A 24,423-nucleotide genomic window follows, 5' to 3' on the forward strand; every position below is an offset into this window, starting at 1 on the left:
AGACTAAATTGATGGCGTTTGTCCTACAAAACGTCAAAAAGTAAATTTGTCCCTATTGTTTTATTTTTAAATAAATATACAGCCACTGTTTTGCATTGAAACGTATATTCATATATTTTATCTGATGATATTTTGGGGAATTGAAGTTTGTTTTGTTTTTAAGGAAAGCACGAAGAATATACAAATGGGAATGCTAATTGTTTAAGATTACCAATAGTTTCTTTTCTGGATTGAAAATAGTTATGTTTCTAAATATGAGAACAATAATTTTGCCTAAAATTTCAGTATAATGACCAGGACTTCTCTCCTTTTTAGAGAAGCAGTCAAGTGTGGAACAGATAAGACAGCAGCGATCCAGTGAGGTTGCTTGCCCACAGAGGAAAGCTATGCATACCTAACTTATTAGAAGGTAAACTTCTCTTCAATTAATGATGTCCTCCTTTTCTCAAGGTGTCCAAAGACAGGAGGTGGTCTGTAAAAGGTTGGATGACAACTCCATTGTGCAGAACAATTACTGTGACCCTGACAGTAAGCCACCTGAAAATCAAAGAGCCTGCAACACTGAGCCCTGCCCACCTGAGTAAGTAAGGGAAAGAAGGAAGAATTATTTTCTTCAGGTATAAAGAGAATATATTATGTATTCATATTTGGAAACATATTCATAATGGTAAGAACAAATTAGACTGGGAAAAAGGCAGAAAACATCTTAGATGGTGGAATTTCGATGTCCTTTTTACTGAGCAAAGATTTCATTTATCCATAGGTTTCAGCTATTAACTCTTTTAAAGCAGGAACTTCAGTGAATTTGGGTCCTGGAAATTACCATATTTCATCAATTCTAAGGCACATATCTTTTCACATTTTAATCTCTCTGAAATTAGGATTCGTGTTGCAACTGATGGTGTCTTACAATAATAATTGACCTTTTTTTCCCTTCTCTTAATGATACATAAAATAATTGTGTCTTAGATTTAATAAAATACAGTGATTTGTTTGCACTCCTATCTTTTCCAGATATTTATCCTAACCTCCTAAAGATTTTTGAAAGGTTTTAGAAATATTCTGGAATGGAATGATCAGTGCTTTAATTTGCTGACTCAGTTTTAAGTTCTGTTGTAAGTTCTGTCTTCTGAGTGTTGGGCACAGGCATAAGTGTATACTTCAGTCTCTTTCTGTTGATTAATGTAGCAATTACAACTCCTTGTAAAGGGAGGCACAAAGAGAGAGCCCATTCATCTTAATGGTGGTTTAAAAGTGAGATCTGCTGTCAGTGAGCCATACTTTATAATCTGCAAGAACAGAAATGTTTCTTGATGAACAAGAGGCAATGATTATGTGAAAAAAGACAGAGGATGCTGAGCTGATCATGACAATTCTGGTCTTTATAGTGATTTTTGCCTGACAACTACAAGACGAAACATGTGTTAATGGCATTTCATTCTGTTTGAGAAATCAGATCAACCTTTATCCACCTGATTAGCTAATTATCCTGACATGAAATTGATAAGGAAAAAGGATAAGCAAATGAATTTATATGCCCCAAACTCTCTAGAACTAGAGAGAAGAGCTTCACAATGAATTAATTCCCTTTTCTAAAAATGACCACAGTATAGTTACAAAAACCTGAGCCTTAACAATAGATAAAGAATATGTTTCCTAATATGGCTAAAGCAAGGTGCATTTCATAATATCTGTTCCAAAACAATAATACCTTCTGAACTTTCATTACCCAAAGTCAGTGTCTGCCCGAACATTTGAATCTTAAAGGTGATATTCACTATTAGTCCCTTGAAAAGGTTTAGGGTAGTGGTTACCAAAAAACAAGCACAAGGAATCTAGAGTGATAGAACTTTTTATTCTAAGACTTTTGTAATTTTATATCTGTTCTTTTCAAAATGTTAGTACCATAGATCTAATTCCTTAAAATCCAGGCATGGGAAAGTGTGGAAATGTAACCTATCATATCTACTACAAAGATAAATTATTTAATTTTTTTCATATTCCTCTTTTCTGCAATGATTTTTATAAATTTATCTCAAGGGAAACTGAAAAATACGTAAAACAAAGTGATGCTCAAAATCCATGGGCCAATTTTGTCCCTTCCCATGTTTCCAGTAACTTCAGTATATTTTCATGTAATTGCGAGCCTCAACTACAGTTAATTCTGTGACACTCAAGATTTTAAGTATTATATTTGGCAGTATTATATTTGATCAGCCTTTTAGGACATCTGAGTGGGCCTGGTCATACCTGTTTTATTTTGGCCTAAGCTTTTTCATTTGCTTAAACTTAAATGCTTAAAATGTCCCATGTCCTTAGAGATTTCAATCATTGGTCATTCCATCCCATAAACTGTGGATTTCAGTATTACACTGGAATTGGAGTCATTTCTTTTTCAACAGTTTAAAGATAATTGACATGATTAAAATAAGTTTTCTATCTCCTTTCCTTTCATAGTTCTGAAATAAAGTTACTTATTTAAGTTTGGAGGTGAGGGATGGAATTCAAAAGAGAAAGATACAGGGAATATGAGAATATGAGAAAGATAGAAAATTCAGTGTGACAGTTTTCTTTTTTGAAAAGACCTAAATGCATATATTTAAAATATTACTCATTATTAGTCTATTTTTTCTTAGTTCCTTTTAAATTTCTTCTTTATTGCTTTGAATTTAGACGATGACAAAAGAAATCTTATTTCTTCAGAATGCTTATCAGATATGCTTCTCAATTTACAGTGGGCTTACATCCTAATAAATCCATCGTAAGTTGAAAATGCATTTAACACACCTATCTTACTGAATATCATAACTTAGCCTAGCCCACCTTAAACATACTCACAACCCTTACACTAGCCTACAGTTGAGCAGTGTCATGTGGCAACACAGTATACTGTAAGGTATCTGTGGTTTACCCTGTGGCAACACAGCATACTGTAAGGTATCAGTGGTTTACCCTGGTGATTGGGTGGCTGACTGGGAGATGCAGATTACTCCTGCTGCCTAGCATCACAAGAGAGTATTGTACTACATATTGCTAGCCTGGGAAAAGATTAAAATTCAAAATTCCAAGTATGGTTTCTACTGAATGTCTGTTGCTTTCACACCATTGTAAAGTGGAAAAATTGTAAATCAAACCATCATAAGTCAGGGACCATCTGAGATTCCCAGTAGACATTGGTATTATAGAGATAAAAATCATAGAAGGACTACTGAATTCAGTAAGTCTACCTGAGTGTGAAGAAAGCAGATAGGTGTTTTTTTAAAAGATAATCATGTGATAGGCAGATAAGCAAAAAGAAGATAAAAAACCCTAAAATACCACCATTAGTATTTTGATGTATATATTTCCAGTCTTTTTTCTATGTATACATAGGCACATGTGTGTAACAGAAAGGTATTATTACTATTTAGATGCTTTGGAGTCAGTTCTCAACATATATTGAACATTAAATATCTTCAACAAGGTTTAGTAGGTATGTCATTGTTTATTTAAATTAGTATTCCACTGTTGAACAATTTTGGCTTTCAATTCTTTTGATTCTTGCTTTTGATTCCCTACAAACCACAACATTAACCATTTTTGCTGCTAAAATGGCTCTCCATAATTACGTCCTTATGCTAAATAAATAGGAATAGAATTTCTCGTTCATATAGAAGCATATTTTAATCTTTGAGATACATTGTCAAATTGCTCTCTGGAAAGATTGTATGAATGTACACTCCTACTAAGAGTACATATAAGAATGCTATTTCCCAGAAGTGAACAACACTGGGTATTATTATTTTAAAAAACAATCTTTGATTATTTCATAGGGGAAAACCCCAATATTTAATTGCTATTTTATTTTGTATTTCTTGGATTGTTGATGAGGCTGAACATTTAAAAATTATGTTCAGTGGCCATTTGTACTATTTCTCTTTTACTTATTATCTTCTTGCCCTGTTCTATTTCTCATTTTGTTATTGATTTGTATGAATGCTTAATGTATTAAGGATATTAACTCTTATCTGTGTTCCAAATATTTTTCCTAGTTTTTCATGTTTTCCATATTATTTGTGTTGTTTTGATCTGTTTATTTCTTTTACTGGTATATGTTTAGAAAGGTTTTCCCCACTCCAAGATTATACTTTCAAAGTTCCATTTCTTATTTTTAATGTAATCTTTAATCTATCTGAAATTTATTTGCCTAATTTGAAGAAGAGACCTATATTTATTTTCAAATATTATTTTTCCCAATGTCATTAATTTAAAATCCTAAATGGTATTTTTAATCAGGAAGTATTTTTTCGAATAATGAAATATTTCAAATGTCTTTAGTTATATTGAAATAATTTATAAGTATAGCATAGAAAAATACAGAACAGTAAGATTTATCCTTCTATTATGTAAAGAAAATGGCAGGATACTAGAAAGAATAGACAAAAGGGACATTGATAGAGAAATAGTAATAGTATTTATTTGGAAGACTTTGAAGGTTCAGAGGAGGCCTTGTTAGGGAAAGTTAGCATGCTCATAGCAGCAACTCTTTCATAAGAAAGAGTATAGTAGTCAAGGTGGTGAAGTGACTGTAAGTGAAAAGTGGGAACCGTGAGATAGGCCTAAATAATTGGAAAAAAGAAAAGGAACAAGTTGATATAAAAGGGTATGATTAATAGGAAGCTAGTACCCCACCATAAGAAAAGAAAGTAATGCTGAGTTGGAATCCAAAGAGAAAGGCTAGGAGTTCAGTTTTTACCAAGCTGTGTTTTAATAGTAAGAATATTTCTACCTATGATCTCATGCAAAGAATCCTCGAATATGTAATATTATTCCTGTAGGATACTGTGGTTTTTAAAATTATGAAAACTGGAGAGGTGAAAACAAGGGAACTATACATTTTAATGATACTATGACCAAAATTTAAAAAACATTTATTAGTCAAATTAGACTTACTGAATTCAGTAGTCCTTCTATAATTTTTATCTCTATAATACCAATGGAAGGCACGGTACTTTGAGAGAAATCATCCATTTTTTTTCCTAAGGATAATCTAATTGGGCAAATACATATAAAAATAACTATAGTACAAAACAAAATATGATAAAAACAATAAGAGTTACAAGCAAAGATGCTAAAGGAAACTCAGAGTGAGAAGAGATTAATTTTTGTCTAGTGGCTAGGTTTTATTTAATGGTATCTCTTATGGTTTAATGTTTAACAATTATTTTGAGTCATTGGACCTCACCCATGGACAACTATAATCTGTTATTTTAAGTTTAAAAAAATATTCATCAGAGTGGTCTATAAAACTATAAAATTTAAGACCTGGGAAGAATCATAGAAATCATCTAGGCCAACGCCCAGCATTTTAACACATGAGGGCATGATAATCACCAGTGATGTTTTTCCCATTATACCAGACATCACTAACTTTGTAAGTTACAAATTAAATGTCTGGTGGCACTTTAATACATCTAATTTTGATTGCTTCACTTTCTCAATTGCTACAACTTCAGACATTTTTATTACTTTGACTTTTTAAAATTTAGGAAAACCTCGACTATGGAATGTTTATAGCATAGAGAGTTCTGCTTAATATTAGTTTCATGTTCCAATTAGCTGAGGAATTAAAGAAATTCTTTTTGTTGTTGTTTTGATAATCTTTCTAAAAATTATTTTAAAACCTAGGAAAGTTTTAGTGTCTTTGTAAATAAGCAATATGTTATATAGTTGAATTTCTCTTTGATTAAAGATGTAATTGTCAAATTCTGAAGATTTTTTAAATTTTGCTTTGTTGTGTTAATAAAGGCTAGGAAATCTCTCTCTTTTAATCCAAATATTTAATATCAGTTTATTTTCATATTCTCTGACATTTTCCTTTAAATTAAAAGGCAAAAATAATCTGGTTTTATGATGGATTATTTCTTCAAAACATTATGGTTTACCAAGGTTGGGGCAAATTTTTTATAGTGTCTTTCTTATTCCCTCCTCCAAATAATGTTATCATTGATAATAATAAGAGACTGAGACTGTAGACCAAATTACAGAGGGTGTTAGCAAACCACTCTTATTTCAGACATTCAAACATAAATCCCACTAATTGTTAGCATCTAATGAATATGAAGGCACTTGTGAGGATGAAGACAGTTTGATCACTGGGTGTTGGGAAGAGCTCAGAAAGAAACAGCCCTGGGATTGTTCAGGCTGTAACCACTCAGCAGTTAATATTCCCAGAGGAAATTTCTGTGTTCATATTTTTACCACTGAATCTAGAGGAGGAATAAAAGACAGAGAAATAGGGAGAATGCCATCAAAGGGTCAAATATATGGAGAATGAAGATAAAGGAAGCAGTATGTCTTAAACTAGACAGGAGAATGGAGAAACTGAGACAAGAAATTGCAGTGGTAGAATTGCAAAACTATTTACATAACTAGGGTGTGATTTAATCCTTCAGAGTGACTTGGGAAGGGATGATATGATGAGCAATAAAGATGTAACAGGGACTGAATGTGAAGTCTGAAATCAGAGTTAAAGTCAGAAAGGACATGGGGAGGGTGATGAATACTTTTACTTTCATACATTCCAAATTGAAGGCTGGAGTGATACATCAGGCTAGGTTTCTGAGGCAAGATGGTTGGCAATAAAAGAGGGGACAAAGAACAAAAAAGCAGAGGTGGCCCTGACCCCTTGCAACAAAAAAACAGCAATACCTCCTGTTGCAATCACTGCTGTTACTCTGAGCACCTGTGTTTAATTTGAAGGCCTCCGTCCTTCTTACATTATGAGACTTAATGAGATCATGGCTGGAGGTAGCATGACTGAACTTTGTGTGACTGAGCTATACACATTTCTGTTTTATCCCCTAATCTTGGTGATGAAATCACTGTTGCGAATTGAATCAGAGTTTCACTATGGCTGGCATGCAAGTTATTATTCTCCGTACACATATTCCTCCTTACCAAAAATAGTACTAACAACTTGGGGTAATGTTCATCTGTGGAAAACAGAAAGGAAATATGAAAATCACTTTAAACCTCCTTTGGAAAATGACAAGAAAGAAATGTTAATGTATGATTTTAAAAAATTCAAGATTAAATTGTCATTCTTTGAATGAATTTTAGGTTGAAAATTTGTAGATTTTGACAAAATATATTTTAAGTCTGAAAAACTGGTTAACTATGATATTTCTAAATGCTGATTTCCTGTATAAATAAAGGTAATACAAGTGATAATGAACAAAGGCCATATGGCTTAGTTGGCTGAGTACAGGCTCAAATGTAGGCTGCTTGTACTCTGACTTCACTAAGGTATTATCTTCCAAATACAAAACTGGCACAATGGAGCTATGCTCACAGAAATAGTGAGAAATTTATCCTTAAGCTTTCCATATTCTTCTGGGCAGTCTCCTACCCAAGAGCATGAGCATATCTATTGATTAATTATAAATCATAGCTGCATGATATGTAATTATGGAGTAAAGAAAATGGCTAGTGACCTCATGTTTGTGACCTAGATTTTACTGTTCAGCAATGTTAAAAAATGAAATGTAGTTGAAATAGCAATTGATGGGGGAATCTAATCCTGGATCCATCATTTCTCTTTTCATGATTTTGGAGAACCTTTTTTTCTAGTACTGTGTCTTACTTTCTTGTATAAAACAAAGCACAATGTCTGGAACATAGTAGACATTCAGAAAATACTTATTAAATTAAATACAATAATATATCAGTCAAGACTCTAGTTGCAAGTAACAAAACTTCACGTGGGTTGGCTTCTTTCTGCACATAAGGTCTATGTAACAAAGCTGAGAGAAGATCTAGCTTGAGGAATGGCTAGAGAATCAAGAACTCAAACACCATCAGGATCTTCTAGCTCCTCTGTAGTCTTTCAAATCAGCTAATTCCACTTGACAGGGAACGTGGCCACTGCAACTCTAGACTAATCTTTTTATATACCTTTGTGACCAGAAAGGAAAGGGTCCCTTTTGCTCTAGTAGAGCTATAAAAATTCTAAAGCAGAATCCTCATTGGCCTGATTTAGATCATGATTCACATCCCTTGGACCAATTGATGTGTCTAGGAGAGTGAGTTCTGCAGAAGTATTACCAAAAAGAAAGAAAGAAAGAAAAATCCTGAAATTATATATATATATATATATATATAATATATATATATATATATATGAAAGTTTATTTATGACTTTAGGGAAAAGGAGTAGCATACCTATAAATGTGAGACATGTTCATTTTGTTTGACTTTTGAGTTTCTTCCCACATGAGCTGTGTATAGGCTGTTCGTAGGAGCAAATGGGGCCAAAACAAGGGATCTCCATGTTTTCATAGAGCTGGCTCAGAGACTGTTCTTGCTGAAGGTGTTTTAAGACTCCCATGTCCTGAGGGTGGAGACCTGGCCTTCGCTGTCCCTGGAAGGACATGAAAATCCTTCTATCTTCATAGAAATTCATTTCTGGAAATCAGAAAACAAATCCCCAGCTCTTTTAGGATGATTTTAGCATAAAATCCTTAATTATGGGAGATCCTGCCTCAATTTTATTAGATGTAATAATAAAAATAGCTACAGTTTCTTGTTTGTTATATGCCAGACACTATGTTAGAAGCATTCAGTGGTGTACTGAAGCCAGCTAGTACTGGTTCATGAGACCCTATTATTAGCATATCTTCTCTTGTTTATGTTTATTATGTCATGCTGGTAGCTTAAAATTGGCCATAGTGAAGTTTTTACACTACAAAGATTGGCAAACACCACAAATCAGAACTCCCTCCCTACAATGAAGAGCCAGTTAAACATTTCCCAGCACACCCCTGGGAGCTTTATATATATTACCTTATTTAATTTTAATGACAGTCTTATGACATTGATAATTGTTATCCTCATTTTAGAAATTAAGGCCAGGTGTGATGGCTCATGCCTGTAATCCTAGCACTTTGGGAGGCTAGGAATTTGAGACCAGCCTGGGCAACCTAGCAAGACCCTGTCTCTACAAAAAATAGAAAAATTAACTGGGCATAGTGGCACAGGCCTGTAGTCCTAGCTTCTCAAGAGGCTGTGGCAAGAGGATTGCTTGAGCCCAGGAATTTGAGGTTCCAGTGAGCTGTGATGACACCACTGCACTCTAATCCAGACAACAGAATGAGACCATGTCTCAAAAAAATAAAAGAAAAAAGAAAAGAAAGAAAAAAGGAGAAAAATCAAAGAGGTTTAAAAATACCTAGTGCACAGCTTGTTTGAACCTAGTTTCTGCCTGCTCCAAAGCCCATACACTACACTTTAGAAGGGAAATGACAGTGAGTGATCTTTTCTTTAGTAGCTCTTCCTTTGCCATTTGTTGTATCAATCAACATTGAAATGTCGCCTTTTCTAGGAAAAGGGTGTAGGTCATCAATGAGAGTGCCTTCGCTCAGCTGAAAATCTCTGGAAGCACTGAGGAAATGCTCTTCTGTGTTTCTTCCACTTCTTGCTGCAGGTGGTTCATTGGGGATTGGTTGGAGTGCAGCAAGACTTGTGACGGCGGAATGCGCACGAGGGCAGTGCTCTGCATCAGGAAGATCGGACCTTCTGAGGAGGAGACACTGGACTACAGTGGTTGTTTAACGCACCGGCCTGTCGAAAAAGAGCCCTGCAACAACCAGTCATGTCCACCGCAGTGGGTGGCTTTAGACTGGTCCGAGGTAAGGAAATCTGAGGCTATATGTTTTGAGATGTCTTAACTATCAATACCAAAGCATTTAATATTGAATGACACCTGAGCCTGTGAGCGTCTTCGCACTCAACAAATAAGGGACTGCCTGACAGTGGACTTAGCCGTGTTATATTTTATTGCTGCTTGCCAGGAAATAAGGGGTTTTTTGGGTCTGGGAATGAGAAATTAGTCATCAATTTGATTAAAAATAAGTCTAAAGTGAATTTAAAATAACATTATAGTGAGTACTCACGAAAGTAGTTTTTCTCCTTCTGACTGTTGAACAGCATCACAAGTTCAGAACTAGTGATATGTGATTAATAATTGAAGTTCAAAAGAAGAGTCAAAAACCTTTCTTACCCTGAAACTTATTGAAGACCTGGAATGACCTTTTCTAGGATCTCATTGGAAGGCACACTTTTTTTATATCTTTCTTTCAAGTATTTTAACAGCCTAATTACATAATTCTTAGATATGAATCTTTATCAATTAATTATCACTTGTGATATATCTATATATACATATTTTAATTGCTTCTATTGCGTCTGTGGAAGAAATAATGGAGCTAAGGGTTATAACATCAGAAAGTCAAATTCAGAATTTACCATTACCTTCACTTACATAATCAGTGAGGAAGACTTAATGGAATGTTTTTCTGGCATACATGTTTACCAAATAGCCTAACATAATCCAGAGGCACTTAAAAAAATTATGAAAAATGAGGTAAGAGGTAGTTAATTTTTGACTCCTCAGTATGCATAAGATATACGCATATATATATATACTATACCATACCATTCTCCACATTTCCCAAAGAAGAACTGAATCCTTCTGTAGTGTTGGTTAGTGTTAAAAAGAATGAGCCAGGGCAGTGGTGCACGCCGGTAGTCCCAGCTACTCAAGAGGCTGAGGTAGGAGAATCACTTGAGTCCAGGAGTTCGAGATCAGCCTGAGCAATACAGTGAGATACCGTCCCTTTAAAAAAAAAAATGAGACCTGGCTATATAAATATAACTAGAGATAATTCTTTCAAGTTAGCAAAACAGGATGCGTTTCAGACTCTATTCTAATATATCCTGCCAGAAACATTGTGGTACTTGCTCTGGGTATTTCCTGTAGACCTCATAAGTTTGTCAAAAATAAAAAATAAAAATAAACATTGTTCTTTAGGAATCTCTGGATATAACTATTCCCCTGTGGATCTTACTGCTTGAGTGGCCTTATTGTGCTAGAGGCATGGGACTAAAAGAGGGACTGTGTTTAAGATGGTACATGGAAGTGGCGACCAATTGTGGTTATCTATGGAATCTTTGGCAGGAATTGGGAGTTTCTTCCAAGTTTCCTGGCCATACTCCAGCTTCAGTAATTACATTCTGCCTACCTAACTTTATTTGTAGTTTCAATCAAATGTAGAGATATTCTTGATACTATTCAGTCAGTGGTTATGGAAAATAGTATGGACTCTTCTTTTCCCTAACAGGGCATGTGCTAATGCCTAAACTCATTTGAAAGATAAAATCCAGTGATAAAAAAATAGATACTCTGCAGAGTTGTACACATGGTAATGCACAGGACCCTTATAGAAATCCATAATATTTATGATAATTATGGGAAATTTGTTGCTGGAAAACCATAATGGAAAACCTGATGATTAGATATGACAGTTTTAAGGTTTCACATCAAGTCAGTAAGTTTAATTGAGTACTTACTAAACACACTGGGATGGGCACTATGGAGAATATGAAATAATCCTGTAAGCTTGGGAAATAAAAAATATCCATGAGACAATGAGAGAATAATACATATAAGATAATGTTTAATAAAACAGTGGGTTGTGAGGTATAAATGTGTAATTAATATAGAAATTCAGAGCTGAGAAGCTCAGAGTACCCCAAAGTAGGATCAGAAGCCTTTTTAGTTGAGAGTTGAACTGAATGTTAAAAGGTATAGAATTTGAAGTAGGGAAGATAATAAGGAAACTAAAGAAAGTATTCCTGAAAAAAGAAACAGCTGAACAGAAACATAAAGGCTGTGTGAGGAAAGCAGTGTGGGAGAAAAGGGTTTGTTTTAAAGAATAAATAAAAGATTGAATAAAGTAGCAATAGGTTAACTTGATTAGGTTAGCCTTGATTACAAAACTCTATACCACATCATCCTTCATAAGCGAAAACTAGAAGAAATTTCTGTCAACCACTAAAATATCAAAGCTTCCTCAAGTACAGACCCATTTCACATTGATTTTCTTACCTATACTTTTCCGTGTCATTATAAATTTTTTAAATAAAACAACGAAATATAATCATCTTGAGAGATAGCTTATGTTTTATTGTTGATGTATTTCCATTCCAAATGCCATTTTAAGGTTTTCTGCTGAATTCACCTTCACATATGTTGTACTTACCCTGCTCTTAGAATTTTGATTCTTATTTATCCAATCTTTGAAGTGACTCGCTCAAATGGCTCTGAGAGGCTCTTGGCGTTCCTGGAGACTACATGAAGAAATACATACAAGCTGAGGACACTTTTAATCACATTTCTGCTATCTTCTTTAAGATAGCTGAGTGGAAGCTTAAGGGAAAGAAATGGTGCTGAGGGGGTAGAGTCTACCTCAGATAAAGCATTGTTCACCGCTTTTGTCTTTCCATAGACAACCTAGGAAAACTACTCTGGGGTGAGCATAGGTCAAAAAAAGCTGCCATTACTATCTCAAAGATTTCAGTTGAACACCATCTTTACCACCATCATCATCCTTTGTTCGAGAGGAAAGATGATTTTTGTCCCATACGGTTTCTCCTGTTTATTTTCCAAAGTGGGGAGTTGCACTCTCATGCTTCCATTCCCTGACCCTTATTTTACCAGGCAGCCTCCTCTTCCTTAGATGGGTTAAAAATAAAAAAGAATAAATAGCATTCAATGAAATAATGTCTGAATATCAGTGGAGAACAAAGTGAGAACAAGGGGCCTGTTCTTCCAGAGGAATGGAACATCTCCCACTAATGAAAAGAGGAGATCCCAGCAGAAACTTAGAAAGTGTTCAATCTCTCTCGGTTAACCTTTTGCAAATATTTCACACATTTTTTTGACACACCCATGAAAACTTCCCTCCTCTTTCTGCCTCCTCCCCTCTTCCAACTATCAGCTGTCTGAGTTCTGCTAATCACAAGGGTGAGGTTCAACTGGTGAAAACATTTTGCAGCAAAAGGAATTTACCCTTTGACCCTTTTCTTTTCTTTGCCGGCTGCTCTAATATAAAATTCCATTGTTGTAAAGCCAGCATCAGTGAAACCCACCCAGTGCTTATGGCAAAAGAAAAAAAAAAAGCCAAATTACCTTGGTGGAAAATGGCTCATTGGCAGCCTTTTGTGAAACTAAGGAAGCCACAGCTTTCCCAGTTCCTAATAATCAGTCCTCACTCTTGGGATCACCCATGCTATGTTGGACTTTATATGGGGTTTTTTTGCCCTCACTTGGCAAATAACTCTTGAAAGCATCCCTGCACACTGTGGATGGACTCCAGCAGTCCTAACCCATTCTTTTGATGTGTCAGAATAGTTCCTTTGACTCCCACAGAGTACCCATTGAAAAAGGTCTGTTTCTTGTACTTAATTTCTGGACAAATAGGTAACTGGCACCATACTCAACTGACTTTATAGGACTTACATTTAGGTAGCATTACTTAAGAAAGATGGGGGGAAATATTTACCTACAAGAGGCTGTGTTTTGTTTGAAAAGACAAATGTGACATCACCTTGTGTATTCCTAGGTTCTATTCTGGTCCTATGACTAAGTAAATTAAACCCACCGCATCCGAGAGAACTCAACAGGCTAATCCCAAAATGTTAATATCCCTGTCCTTTACAAGTGAGAGCCAAATGGTTTTCCCTGGTGTGGTTTCAAATACTTTTTTCTGCAAAATATGTTTTCATTTCTTCTTAATCATGGTACATTAAGCTAAAGCATAAATGCATCTCTCATAAAAATCACCTCTTACATCCCACTGAGATGAAAACAAAAAACAAATGGTCTGGTCAAATTTTAAATAATTGTGACAGTCTAATTACATGAATAAAATAGGAAAAAAATAGGTATTTACCTGCAATGAGGAGAAATAGTGAGAAATAATTTTACTAAATAATAGACTGTCCACTGAATATCTTCCACCCAGCTACCTAATGGTTTATCATGAGAAAGAATGAGGTGGATTTTGATATTTATAAATATTCCTTAATTTAACAAAGTAAATTTTTATTGTTGAACTAAATATTCAAATTTCTTATTATTACTGATGGATTTTACTGCATACTCAAAATTTGTTCAAAAATATACTTTTATGTGAGTATAAACCAGTGATTATCACTGGAGAATGCTCTGAAGCATTCATAATTAAATTCATGCCTATTAATCATATACATAAACATGGCTAAGATGTAGATCTTGCTTTTCTAAAGTCTCTCATGTTTTTAGATAGCTAAATAAAACTGATGCTGTCATATAGATAAACACATTTATAGTAGTCCCCCTTTATCTGTGGGGATACATTTCAAAACCCCCAATGGATGCCTGAAACCACAGATAGTACTGAATGCTATATACTATATATACTGTATTTTTCCTACACATACATACCTATGATAAAGTTTAATTTATATTAATAAATTAGGCACAGTAAGAGATTAACAATAACTAGTAATAAAATAAAAAATTATAACAATATACTATAATAAAGGTTATGTGAATGTAGCCTCTCTCCCTCTCTCTCCCTCCCTCTCTTTCTCTCTCTCTCTCTCTCTCTCAAAGTATCTTATTGTACTGTAGTCACCTATTTTCAGACTGCATTTGATCACTGGTAACTGAAACACATAACACAAAACTGCCGAAAGCAAAACCATGGATGGATAGGGGTTGGGGGCTACTGTATTTATCAGTAGGCTAAAGAGAGGCAACAAAGAAATTTATACTAAAATAAGCAGAAAGAGGAAGTAAAAAGAAAAACAAACTGAGGACATCTCTGCTTGAATGTCTCTGACATAAGGTCAGAAGGATTTATTTCCTGGATAGAGTTCTACTTAGAATGAACCTGGTCTAAGTGGCATCCCTGTGCCTTCATTATTTTTTAGAAGCAATTTTTAAACATTTAATTTTATGATCACCCTTAAGAATCACAATATTTGCAGAGACCAAAGTTGAGATTCTGGCTATAAACATGTAATATTTGTGACTAGATCTGCAGGGTTCAAGCCTGATGTATTCATTGAGTAACAGTGTGACACAAATGTAGTTGTCAGTCATTCACTATTTTGAAAATTCAGTTGATTATCTCTCTACTGCTATAGAATAGAATATCCTTGGCTAATTTAGTGAATTGGGATGTAATTTTCTAAAATGATTTCTTGCCTAAGTAGATGTCATTGTGTGTGTAGCTTTGAACATAACTACACATTGTCCTGCAGAGGGTTTGCGTCTTTTTACATTTTTCTTTCAGAGCTTCATTCTAGTGCAACACTATCATCTGGATTTATCTGTACTTCTCAGTACTTCAGTTTCCTCACCTGTAAAATGGATGTGATAATAGTATTTACTTCATGGAGTTTCTTTAAATAGGTGGATTATTACATGCAAAGGATTTAGAACACTGCCTGACAATAAATATTAGTACTGCTTTCTTTTCTTTTTTTATCAATCTTATTATTATCAATCATATCTCTTGTTTTATTTTGTTTTGTTTTGGTTTCCTGGGGAAACCTTTGCCTTTGCATTGTCCGCATCTCCTAATTGTAGGCACAACTTGGCATATGCTTTTAGGAAAGCCTGCTAGATATTACTACATTCTTAAAATACTAACAGAAGCTTCTTGCTACTGGAAAAAGATATTAGAATAAGCAAGACACATAATGTCTAGCCTTTGATATACATACACATGATTTTAAAATGTGAATGAGGCAGGGGAATATCATGAGTGCATTTTTCAATGAATGCTCTCAAGTTAGAAAACTAATCATAGTCTCAAAGTCTCAAAGTACAAAAACTGAATTCCCTATATATCCTATGTGTTTCTGCCTATCTACTTAAAGTATAAAGTGGCCTTCTATTCTCTTGTACTTAATCTCAATTTATTTTTATACTAATTAATTAATATTTATTATGTATTCTCATGAATTTGTTTCTGCCAGTACTAAAAACATGTGAATACAGTAATAACAGAGGAACAGATAATAAGTAGTCCCTAAAGTATGGGTCAGAGGGCCTAGGATTTAGTTCCTCTACCATTTGTTACCTGTTTATTCTTAAATTGCTTAAGCTTTTTTCATCTGTAATAGTCTTAAAAACTTGTTTAATAATGTATTTGAAAATATTTTGTGAACTTTGAATCTCTAATGGAATGTAAGGTAGCAGTGTTATTATTACCACTGATAATATTAAGCATTAAGAGAGTGGCAGAAACCCTGAAAGACTTTGGCTTGGACAATGGAGGAGACATGGTGTGAAGTCAAGAGGACTAGACACCGTGAAGCAAGCTGAAGAGACTTGGATCAGGGCTTTATTCATTCTGCAGAAAATATTACATGTCTCAATTTCTTGAAATACAAGGTGATAGGTTGTTATGAGTATTAAATTAGACAATATATGCAAAGTACATAGTACAATGCCTAACATTCAGGAAACAGTAAGAATTAACATTAGAATGACTTCAACATTTAATATCTGAGTGACTTTCTATTGATCACTTACTCTAAATTTGTTTCCTCATTTTAAAAACAATAATAATTGCCATCTCACAGGCATTTTGTGAGGACTGTATAAATTATACCACTTTGCACAGCATTGGATATATGCAGTATTTATTCAGTGATAGCTGCTATTAGTGGCAGCAGTGGAGTAGTTGTTAAAGCTGGTGCAGCAGCAGCAACAGTATTAGATTTGTGCCTGACACTGGGCTAGCACTAGAGAATACTGCAAATTATTTAATATGGCTAGAATATAGAGAGATCAATCTGAAGAGGTAAGAGAGCCTTACTATTGGGGTGTAATCAGCATATTTAAATAGTTTGAATATTTAAACAGCTTGAATTTTTATTTTGAAGGCAATAGTGAGCCATTGCAGGATTTTTTTTTAAATCAAAAATAATATAATCATATTTGTGTTTTAGAATGATCCCTCTGACTAAAGTTTATAGAGAGTGGATTGGAGAGAGGCAAGAGTAAGAAACAGAAGACCTGTTAGAAAGCCAGTGCAAAATTTCATGTGGCAAATGATGTTTGTCTGGAGTAAGCTTGGTGACAATGGAGATGGAGAGAAATCAGATGTGAGAGAGCTTTAGGAGTTGTATTAATAAGACCTAGTGATTGATTATATGGGTAGAGTGAGGCGGCATCGGGATATAAGGATGTTGATTTGGCTGTGAAAGGGAATAACAGGGATCAGGAATTTCTCTCTTGATCTTAACTCCCTAACTAAAGCCCCTTCTGGAGCCACACTGGAAAAAACTGTATGTTACCCTCCTTCAAAATGCATCTTAATGAAACCTTTTCTAAGTTGAAGGAAATATATTCTGTTATTGCACTCATTGTAATAAAGAGTTTGCATGGGATCCTTGATTTTCACCCAAAAAATGTTAATATTTTTCTATGACATGTACCAGGCTCAAGGATTGCCCCTAACAAAACCACTCAGATGTGTACAGTCTCCACCTATACATACCCATCCCACAACTAGTGCATCTTGATTTACCTAGTGGTAAATCAAAACCATCATCTTTCCAGATAAAGAACAGCGTATATTTGTTGAACACTTACTCAAAGTCCTCAGCTGCATCCTGGAGTCAGGTGTGTGTGTGTGTGTGTGTGTGTGTGTATGCACAAAGATGAAGCAGAAATGGAGTAATTTTAAGGAGCTATAGTCTGGTAGAGATGAGAAGACATGTAAATAAATAATTATAAAATTGGGTGATGGTGACTAGAGGCACAATAATTTATATATTCTACATCTACTTTTATGGTACTTTTAACATTAACCTTGTGTTTATATGTCGGTATCCTAAATAAGAGACTATGAGCTCCTTGAGAGTAGAGACTATTTCATTCATTTTTATGTCTCCCCAGTCTAGTATAGTTCCTGTAGGAGATCTAGAAATGTTTTTTGAAGGACAGGTACAGATATAGTGTTATAGTGTTTCCAAATGTTGTGGGTAAGGATTTTAGTCAGAAACCATGTTAAATTGGTGATTTCTAGAAACACCTGGAGATGAGACAAATAATAAAGTTTATCATATAGGAAGAAGCATCTTCCCCTCAATATGATGAACAAACAGACCCAATTCTAAAGAACAATCAAATTCATTATATTTGTAACTGGTAGACAGTGAAAAGTCCAGAAACTTTCTGTACAATAAACCTTCACCTGTGACCAAGTATTCTTAGCTACCACACTATAAGAATAGTTGATCTCAATCAACCCCTAACTTGCTTCACAGAGACAAGTTCTTGTGATCTGCTAACAACATAAAAATTCTTTTTAGAAGACTACACCCAGCAAGTAGGAAACCAAGGATTCCACATTCCAAAAATTAGCAGAATCTTATCACAGCTGAATGAGGCCAAGGATAGGGAAGAATAGAGGAATAAACCTATCCCCAATAAAGGAAGAAAATAAGTTAGCCAAGAAAAGCAAACATTGAGTTTAGCTCTTAAAGACCTTAGGGAAAAGATAAAAGTACTTCTGCTTAAAAACTTTTAAGGAATTTCATATCTGGGAGATTTTGCCTAGAACTTAGTGTGTATGTTTATTGTATACCCAAACGTACATTTACTTCATGAAAGACTTTCTTCAAATTTTCCTCTGCCTTTAGACTGTCGTTATTCATTAGTATTTGTTTTATTTCCAGTGTACTCCAAAGTGTGGCCCAGGATTCAAGCATCGGATTGTTCTATGCAAGAGCAGTGACCTTTCTAAGACTTTCCCAGCTGCACAGTGTCCAGAGGAAAGCAAACCTCCTGTCCGCATCCGTTGCAGTTTGGGCCGCTGCCCTCCCCCTCGCTGGGTAACAGGAGACTGGGGCCAGGTAAGGCATTTTTAATGTGGGCTCCTGCTGAAATAGCACCTTGAGACACAACCTGAGGTTCCTGATTTGGTCACTGTAAGGGCTTGAGAGATGAGTAATAATTAACACACAGAAATCTAGGTATGAGACATGAATGTGACACGATGCATAAACTGTAGTAGCCACAGGGACACATACACAATTAGCCAATGTTTCTCCCACACCTGTATACTTCCCACTTTTAACTACTCTTTGTATTCTGCCATTTTAAGTTAAAATTAAAAGAGAAATAGTCTAGATAGCCAGAGATTTGAACAAGCTACTAAAAAGTTAGATTCTAGACCCAGCTCTCTCAGTTAATTCAAGGACACATCAGTTAACACCAGTGTCTTAATTTTCTCACTCGCAAAATAGAGGTAATTACTCTTAGCCTTACAAAAAAACTGTAGAGTTTTTGTTATAATTAGCTTGATAATGTGATTGATAATCTTTGAAACATTAATACCTATTCTTTAATTGATTTGTTTTTCTCTGATGGACACTATGAATTGGGAAATAAGTATAGAGGACTTTTGGTATGTGTTTTTATGTTAGACTCATTTCCATTTTATGTTCTAATTCCTGTTTTTTCTTCTTTCTTATCTACTTTTAAATTGTGTCATCTTGCTATAGGACACCTTCAATCCTATAAAAACAAGTTGGTTCTCACCATAAAAATGATAACTATGTGAAGTAATGCATTTATCAGTTAGCTAGATTTAATCATTCCACAATGTATACATACTGTAAAACATCATGTACACAATAAATACATATAATTTTGTCTATCAATTTTTTAAAATTTTAAAACATAAACCAAGTTGATATATGTGAATGGAAGGAAAATTAGGTATTATTCTTCTAAATGTCAAAGAGGAAATCTATTTGGTTACATTAAAAAATAATGCCCCACAAAGTAAATTTCTAGCCAGTCAATGCCTTTATCCTGTGGTTCATAATTGGCCTTGTAGCTAGTCATTTTCTAATATTTGAAACCCAAATAAATCATAATGGTATGTAACTATACCAGTGTGATTTTGTTTGTGCTATAGGCCTGCCATTACTTATTAAAAATAGCATTTCATAGAAGTAGTTACCAAAATTCTGGCCAAAATTCAATATTGCTAGAGTATAGCAGTATCTATATATCTCTTTTGTTTCATTTGAGAGAAAGCAAAGATTTTCAGTACCCATTATGGTAAATAAATATATTTGCTCTGTGCTCAGCCCTTTGGGGAGACAAAAGAAGTTTAACTGAAAAATAATTAATGCTTTGTATCTCAATAGCAATATTTAGCTTAATTTAAAAATGCTCCAGTGGAATACGCATGATAAGGTTAACCTTTGTATGCAGTTAAGTAACAAAATGTGTTTTACTATAGAAGTGTGACAGTTTCACAATACGTAATTGATATTATACTAATAAAAGAATCGGTACAGACATGCTGTTATGATTTTTATTTTAATCAGGAAGCCGTTTTCTTTTTTATATATTTTTTGTTGCAATACACTGTTACATAAAGCTCAATTGAAAGTAGTTGTATTTTAGTGATTTGGCCAAACAATTGTCAATTTTAGATTATTCTTTTAAGTGGCGTCCAATCCTTTTCTTCCCATCTACATTTCAACCTAGTTTCCTAAAATTCAAAATAACCAGTTAAAATACATTTTCAAAGATGCTTTAATATGTTTATAGTGCATTTATTTGTCATTCTATACTAGAAAGTTAAAAAAGAAAGTGTCTTAATGAATATCCTTACAAGTCCTGAGGGTGCTTTGAAAGTTTTTGCAAACAAATCTAACTGGACTTCAATTTGTTTACCTTGTAAACATCACCATCCCCTGTCTTGGCACCAGTTAACTCCTCATTCCTTTGATCCCAAATCTCACAGGCTTTCTGGTATTCTGGATGGCGGGCCCAAAGAATAGACCCCGCTCCATTCTTCAACTGGGACAGCTGATCAGACTCAGCTGAAACTAAGCCTCTCAGAGTAACTTCAGTCCTAAAGTACTGAATTCCTGAGAGCAGATGAAAAAGGAGAGAGAGACATCCTAATTGGCTAATACCAGACCACTTCTCAGATTTGTGGCTGACAGTACCTTAGAAACTCATGGGACTTTAAATAAGTCTTAAAAAAGAGAGAGAGAGAGACAGGGTCTTGCTCTATTGCCCAGGCTAGAGTACAGTGGCACAATCATAGCTCATTAGGATCTAATACCTGGGCTCCTCCCACCTCAGCCTCCTCAGTATCTGGGACTACTTATGTATGCCACTATGCCCAGTTAGTTTTTTTTTTTTTTTTTTTTTTTGGTAGGCATAGGGTCTCCCTGTGTTCTCCAGGTTGGTCTCGAACTCCTGGCCTCAAGTGATGCTCCTGCCTCAGCCTCCCAAAGTGCTGGGATTACTAGGTGTGAGCCACTGCATGCAGCCTCTTTTTTTTTTTCCACTGACCCCATCACCAAGCCCCACAGCAGTCACTGCTATTATACTGACCTAATAGTTTGATCAGATACAGATCATTCCAACAGGCCATCAGGTTATTTACCTGCATGCCTGTAATAAATAGGGAGCAATAGTGATGTCCTAGCCCTAGACATGATTCTACTTCATCACAAGGATTTTCTCAATATACTCCTGCAAGAGTTTACCAGACTTGCTTGGAATTATTGGAGTGATAGCCCAAGAAATCGCCACCTATTTTCTTCTGGGAACATTGAGTCTATTTTCTAGGGTAATAGCATGATCCTTGAGTTTGTAAATCAGTTTTATAGTAGAATAACCTAATCGTACACCTTTCAAAGATGAACCACATATGGGCTTTAAAAGTTAATGCATATATATTGTATTTGAAATGACATGGTATCTTTTTTACCTCCTGAAAATTATTGAGATTACCATTTTGTTTCTCTGTGTCTTTGAATTTAGTGTTCTGCTCAGTGTGGCCTTGGACAGCAAATGAGAACGGTGCAGTGTCTCTCCTACACTGGACAGGCATCTAGTGACTGTCCAGAAACAGTTCGGCCTCCGTCAATGCAGCAGTGTGAAAGCAAATGTGACAGTACCCCCATATCTAATACTGAAGGTGAGTTTTCCATGGAGAAAGAGCTGTGATCTCTAATAACTCAACTTCATTGTTGCCAGGGTTTGGAGAGCCCCATACACCCACTGTTGTAGTCTTGTTTGTATAGAGCGTTTGTGAAAGCTGCATGTGTACTGGACTATAATCAGGAAACCTAAATTTATTCCTAACTCTTTCACTAACTAAATGACCTTGTTAAGTCACTTAACCTCTCTGGAGCTAAGTTTACCTATCTATAAAGTTGGAGTGGATAATCTCTAAGGTCTTGTCCAAGTAGTCTATGTTTGACTTGTACTAGAAATCTAGAGATTATTTCTAATGAATCACTCTTAAAGTGAAAACTTCTCTTTCTTTTTTGATGTGACAATGGATCTCTATCATCATGAAGATTAAATTCATTGCTTGTTATGCATATAATGAAAACATGTGTTTGAAACTACTAGCATTTTAAATGCTAATTTTCTTGTTGTAGAAAAGTAAAAAAATAATAATTCTGTAGCTGTTTATAAAGGAGGTCAAAAGTCTTTGTGTTCTGAAATTTTTCTTTTTTTATATATCGGGAAATCCCTATATTAACAGCAGATGCTAGCCAAAATTCTGACTTTTCTTATCTCTTATTCAAATAAAACTACTTTCTTTATTCATTTAGGCATTGATTAGAAATTTCTTAAATGCTACTATGTGCAAGGCACTACAACAGAAATTATCAGGAATGAGGAAACAAATATGGCATAATCAGGAAGTTCAGACTGCCTTCGCATATGAAAATAGAGGCATGATCAAATACATGCACATAAACAACATCCAAAGCCACAAATTTGAATTATATAAGAAACCTATAGGGGCCTGCCAAAAAAAAAAAAAACTGTCATGCATATGTAATCAAATAACTTGTTAGTATTTTTCAAGTAAAAATTATATGCTTATAAAACTATTCAAGAGAGATCTATTCCTTTTGAGCAGATCTATGTAGTTCAAAGGATTTTTTAAAATTACATTCATTATTTTAAAATATTTCCTTAGGAATTTTGTTTTAGGAAGAGCAATTATCTTGCATGACAAGATCTAGACACCTTGCATCTTTTCGAATTGTCTATTTTTTATATATGAGCCTCAATGCAAGATACTTATTGTACACGTAATTTACTCTTTCGATGAAATATAGCCTTGTTATACTACAATAATTCAAAAATCACAATTTTATGAGACAGGCGCTTTAACCAACTAAGCCATAGAGCCACACGAAAATCACAATTTTAATTTTTAAAATCTCTGGCTCTAATGCCATCTACTTCTTTTTTTTTTTTTCTTTGTTTAGTAAGGGACATTCTGGAAATCTAGCTTTCCCTCTTGTGTTGAGGGCTCAAAATTCATGACAAATATTTTTCTTGGAAAAAAATTAAAATTAAAAATTGAAAAAGAAATATTTTTCTTGGAAAAACTATGTCTTCTAAATGATCTTTTAAAAAAACTCTCTTCTATAAGACGTCAGCAAACACCCATGAATATATACAAATAAAAAATAAATGTAAAGAAAAGACTGCAGCAAACAACTTTTATCTATTGAAAGTTACTATTACCAATTAATCATATGAGATTGGGGGTCTATTTTTCTTTCAGAATTGGAAGATAAAAGATTAAGGTGGGAGGCAGGATATAATTATCATATTCAACTATTCTATGTTGGATATTATCTATCATGCATATCATATACATAAACACATCTCTCTCTGTAAGTATATGTGTATGTGTGTATAATATCTTATATAATCTTGACAACAATCTTCTGAGAGTTGCTATTACTAATGAGGAAAATGAGGCACAGAGAGGTTTAGTGACTTGCCCAAATTAAAAGACTAGAAAGTAGTAGAATCAGGATCTGATCCCAGATTTGGCAGAGCCCAAGTACACATCAGTTTCAACTACATTTACATGCTATTCTTAATTAAATCTTTAAAGTAGGGTATTTTGACATGAAAATAGAGTTTCTGGTTATGAGGTAGAGATACTTCTGGCGTGGCTGTCAGCCTATTTCAATAGATTAAGCCTTAATCATTGCTGAAAGAACTGTCTTTGGACATGTTACGGGAACTCAAATGCAGGACCAAAGACTTTAACCTTTTGGATGAAGGCAGGCCTCATAGAGTTAAGCAGTCTATGAGCCAGCTGTAACATGTAGTTGGAAAAACCCAGTGTGAATCTTGGAAAAAGTGAATAAAACATTTGAGCTGAATCATGGATTTTCATCCATAGAGAGATGGAATGGACAGATAACATGGATTTCAAAAGAGAAGAGGCTTTTGCATGAAAATAATGTGAGAGTGGTCTGATATGGCTTGTGAAAATCAGATCACGGAGAGTAGAAATGCCTCCTTAGTAAGGGAAAGTTGGGAGGAAAGTTGGAGAAGGAGCAATTTCTGGTTAATGCGGAAGAATAGAAGAGGACTCCCTTTCCCCAGGCAGAATCAGACTCCTATGACTTTTAGTGGGAGGCATTGATAGACCAGTTTAGCTCTACTCCAAGACAGGGTACAGGGTAGGGTTAGGGGAGATCTCTTGGGATCTAAAGTACAGTCTTTCAATTGAA

General features: G+C 34.7%; 1 protein-coding gene across 1 annotated transcript in view; it reads left to right on the forward strand.

Moving 5' to 3' along the window:
- Positions 1-24,423, forward strand: part of ADAMTS6 (ADAM metallopeptidase with thrombospondin type 1 motif, 6) — a 302,363-nt gene that overhangs the window by 269,086 nt on the left and 8,854 nt on the right. Inside the window, exons 20-23 of the mRNA XM_012664545.1 lie at positions 451-580; positions 9,464-9,668; positions 18,562-18,738; positions 21,683-21,839. Of these exons, the coding sequence (XP_012519999.1) occupies positions 451-580; positions 9,464-9,668; positions 18,562-18,738; positions 21,683-21,839 (669 nt within the window). The remainder of the gene's footprint in view (positions 1-450; positions 581-9,463; positions 9,669-18,561; positions 18,739-21,682; positions 21,840-24,423) is intronic.

The sequence above is a fragment of the Propithecus coquereli genome, unplaced genomic scaffold (genome assembly GCF_000956105.1).
Source record: "Propithecus coquereli isolate 6110/MARCELLA unplaced genomic scaffold, Pcoq_1.0 Scaffold9, whole genome shotgun sequence".
NCBI classification, from domain to species: Eukaryota; Metazoa; Chordata; class Mammalia; order Primates; family Indriidae; genus Propithecus; species Propithecus coquereli.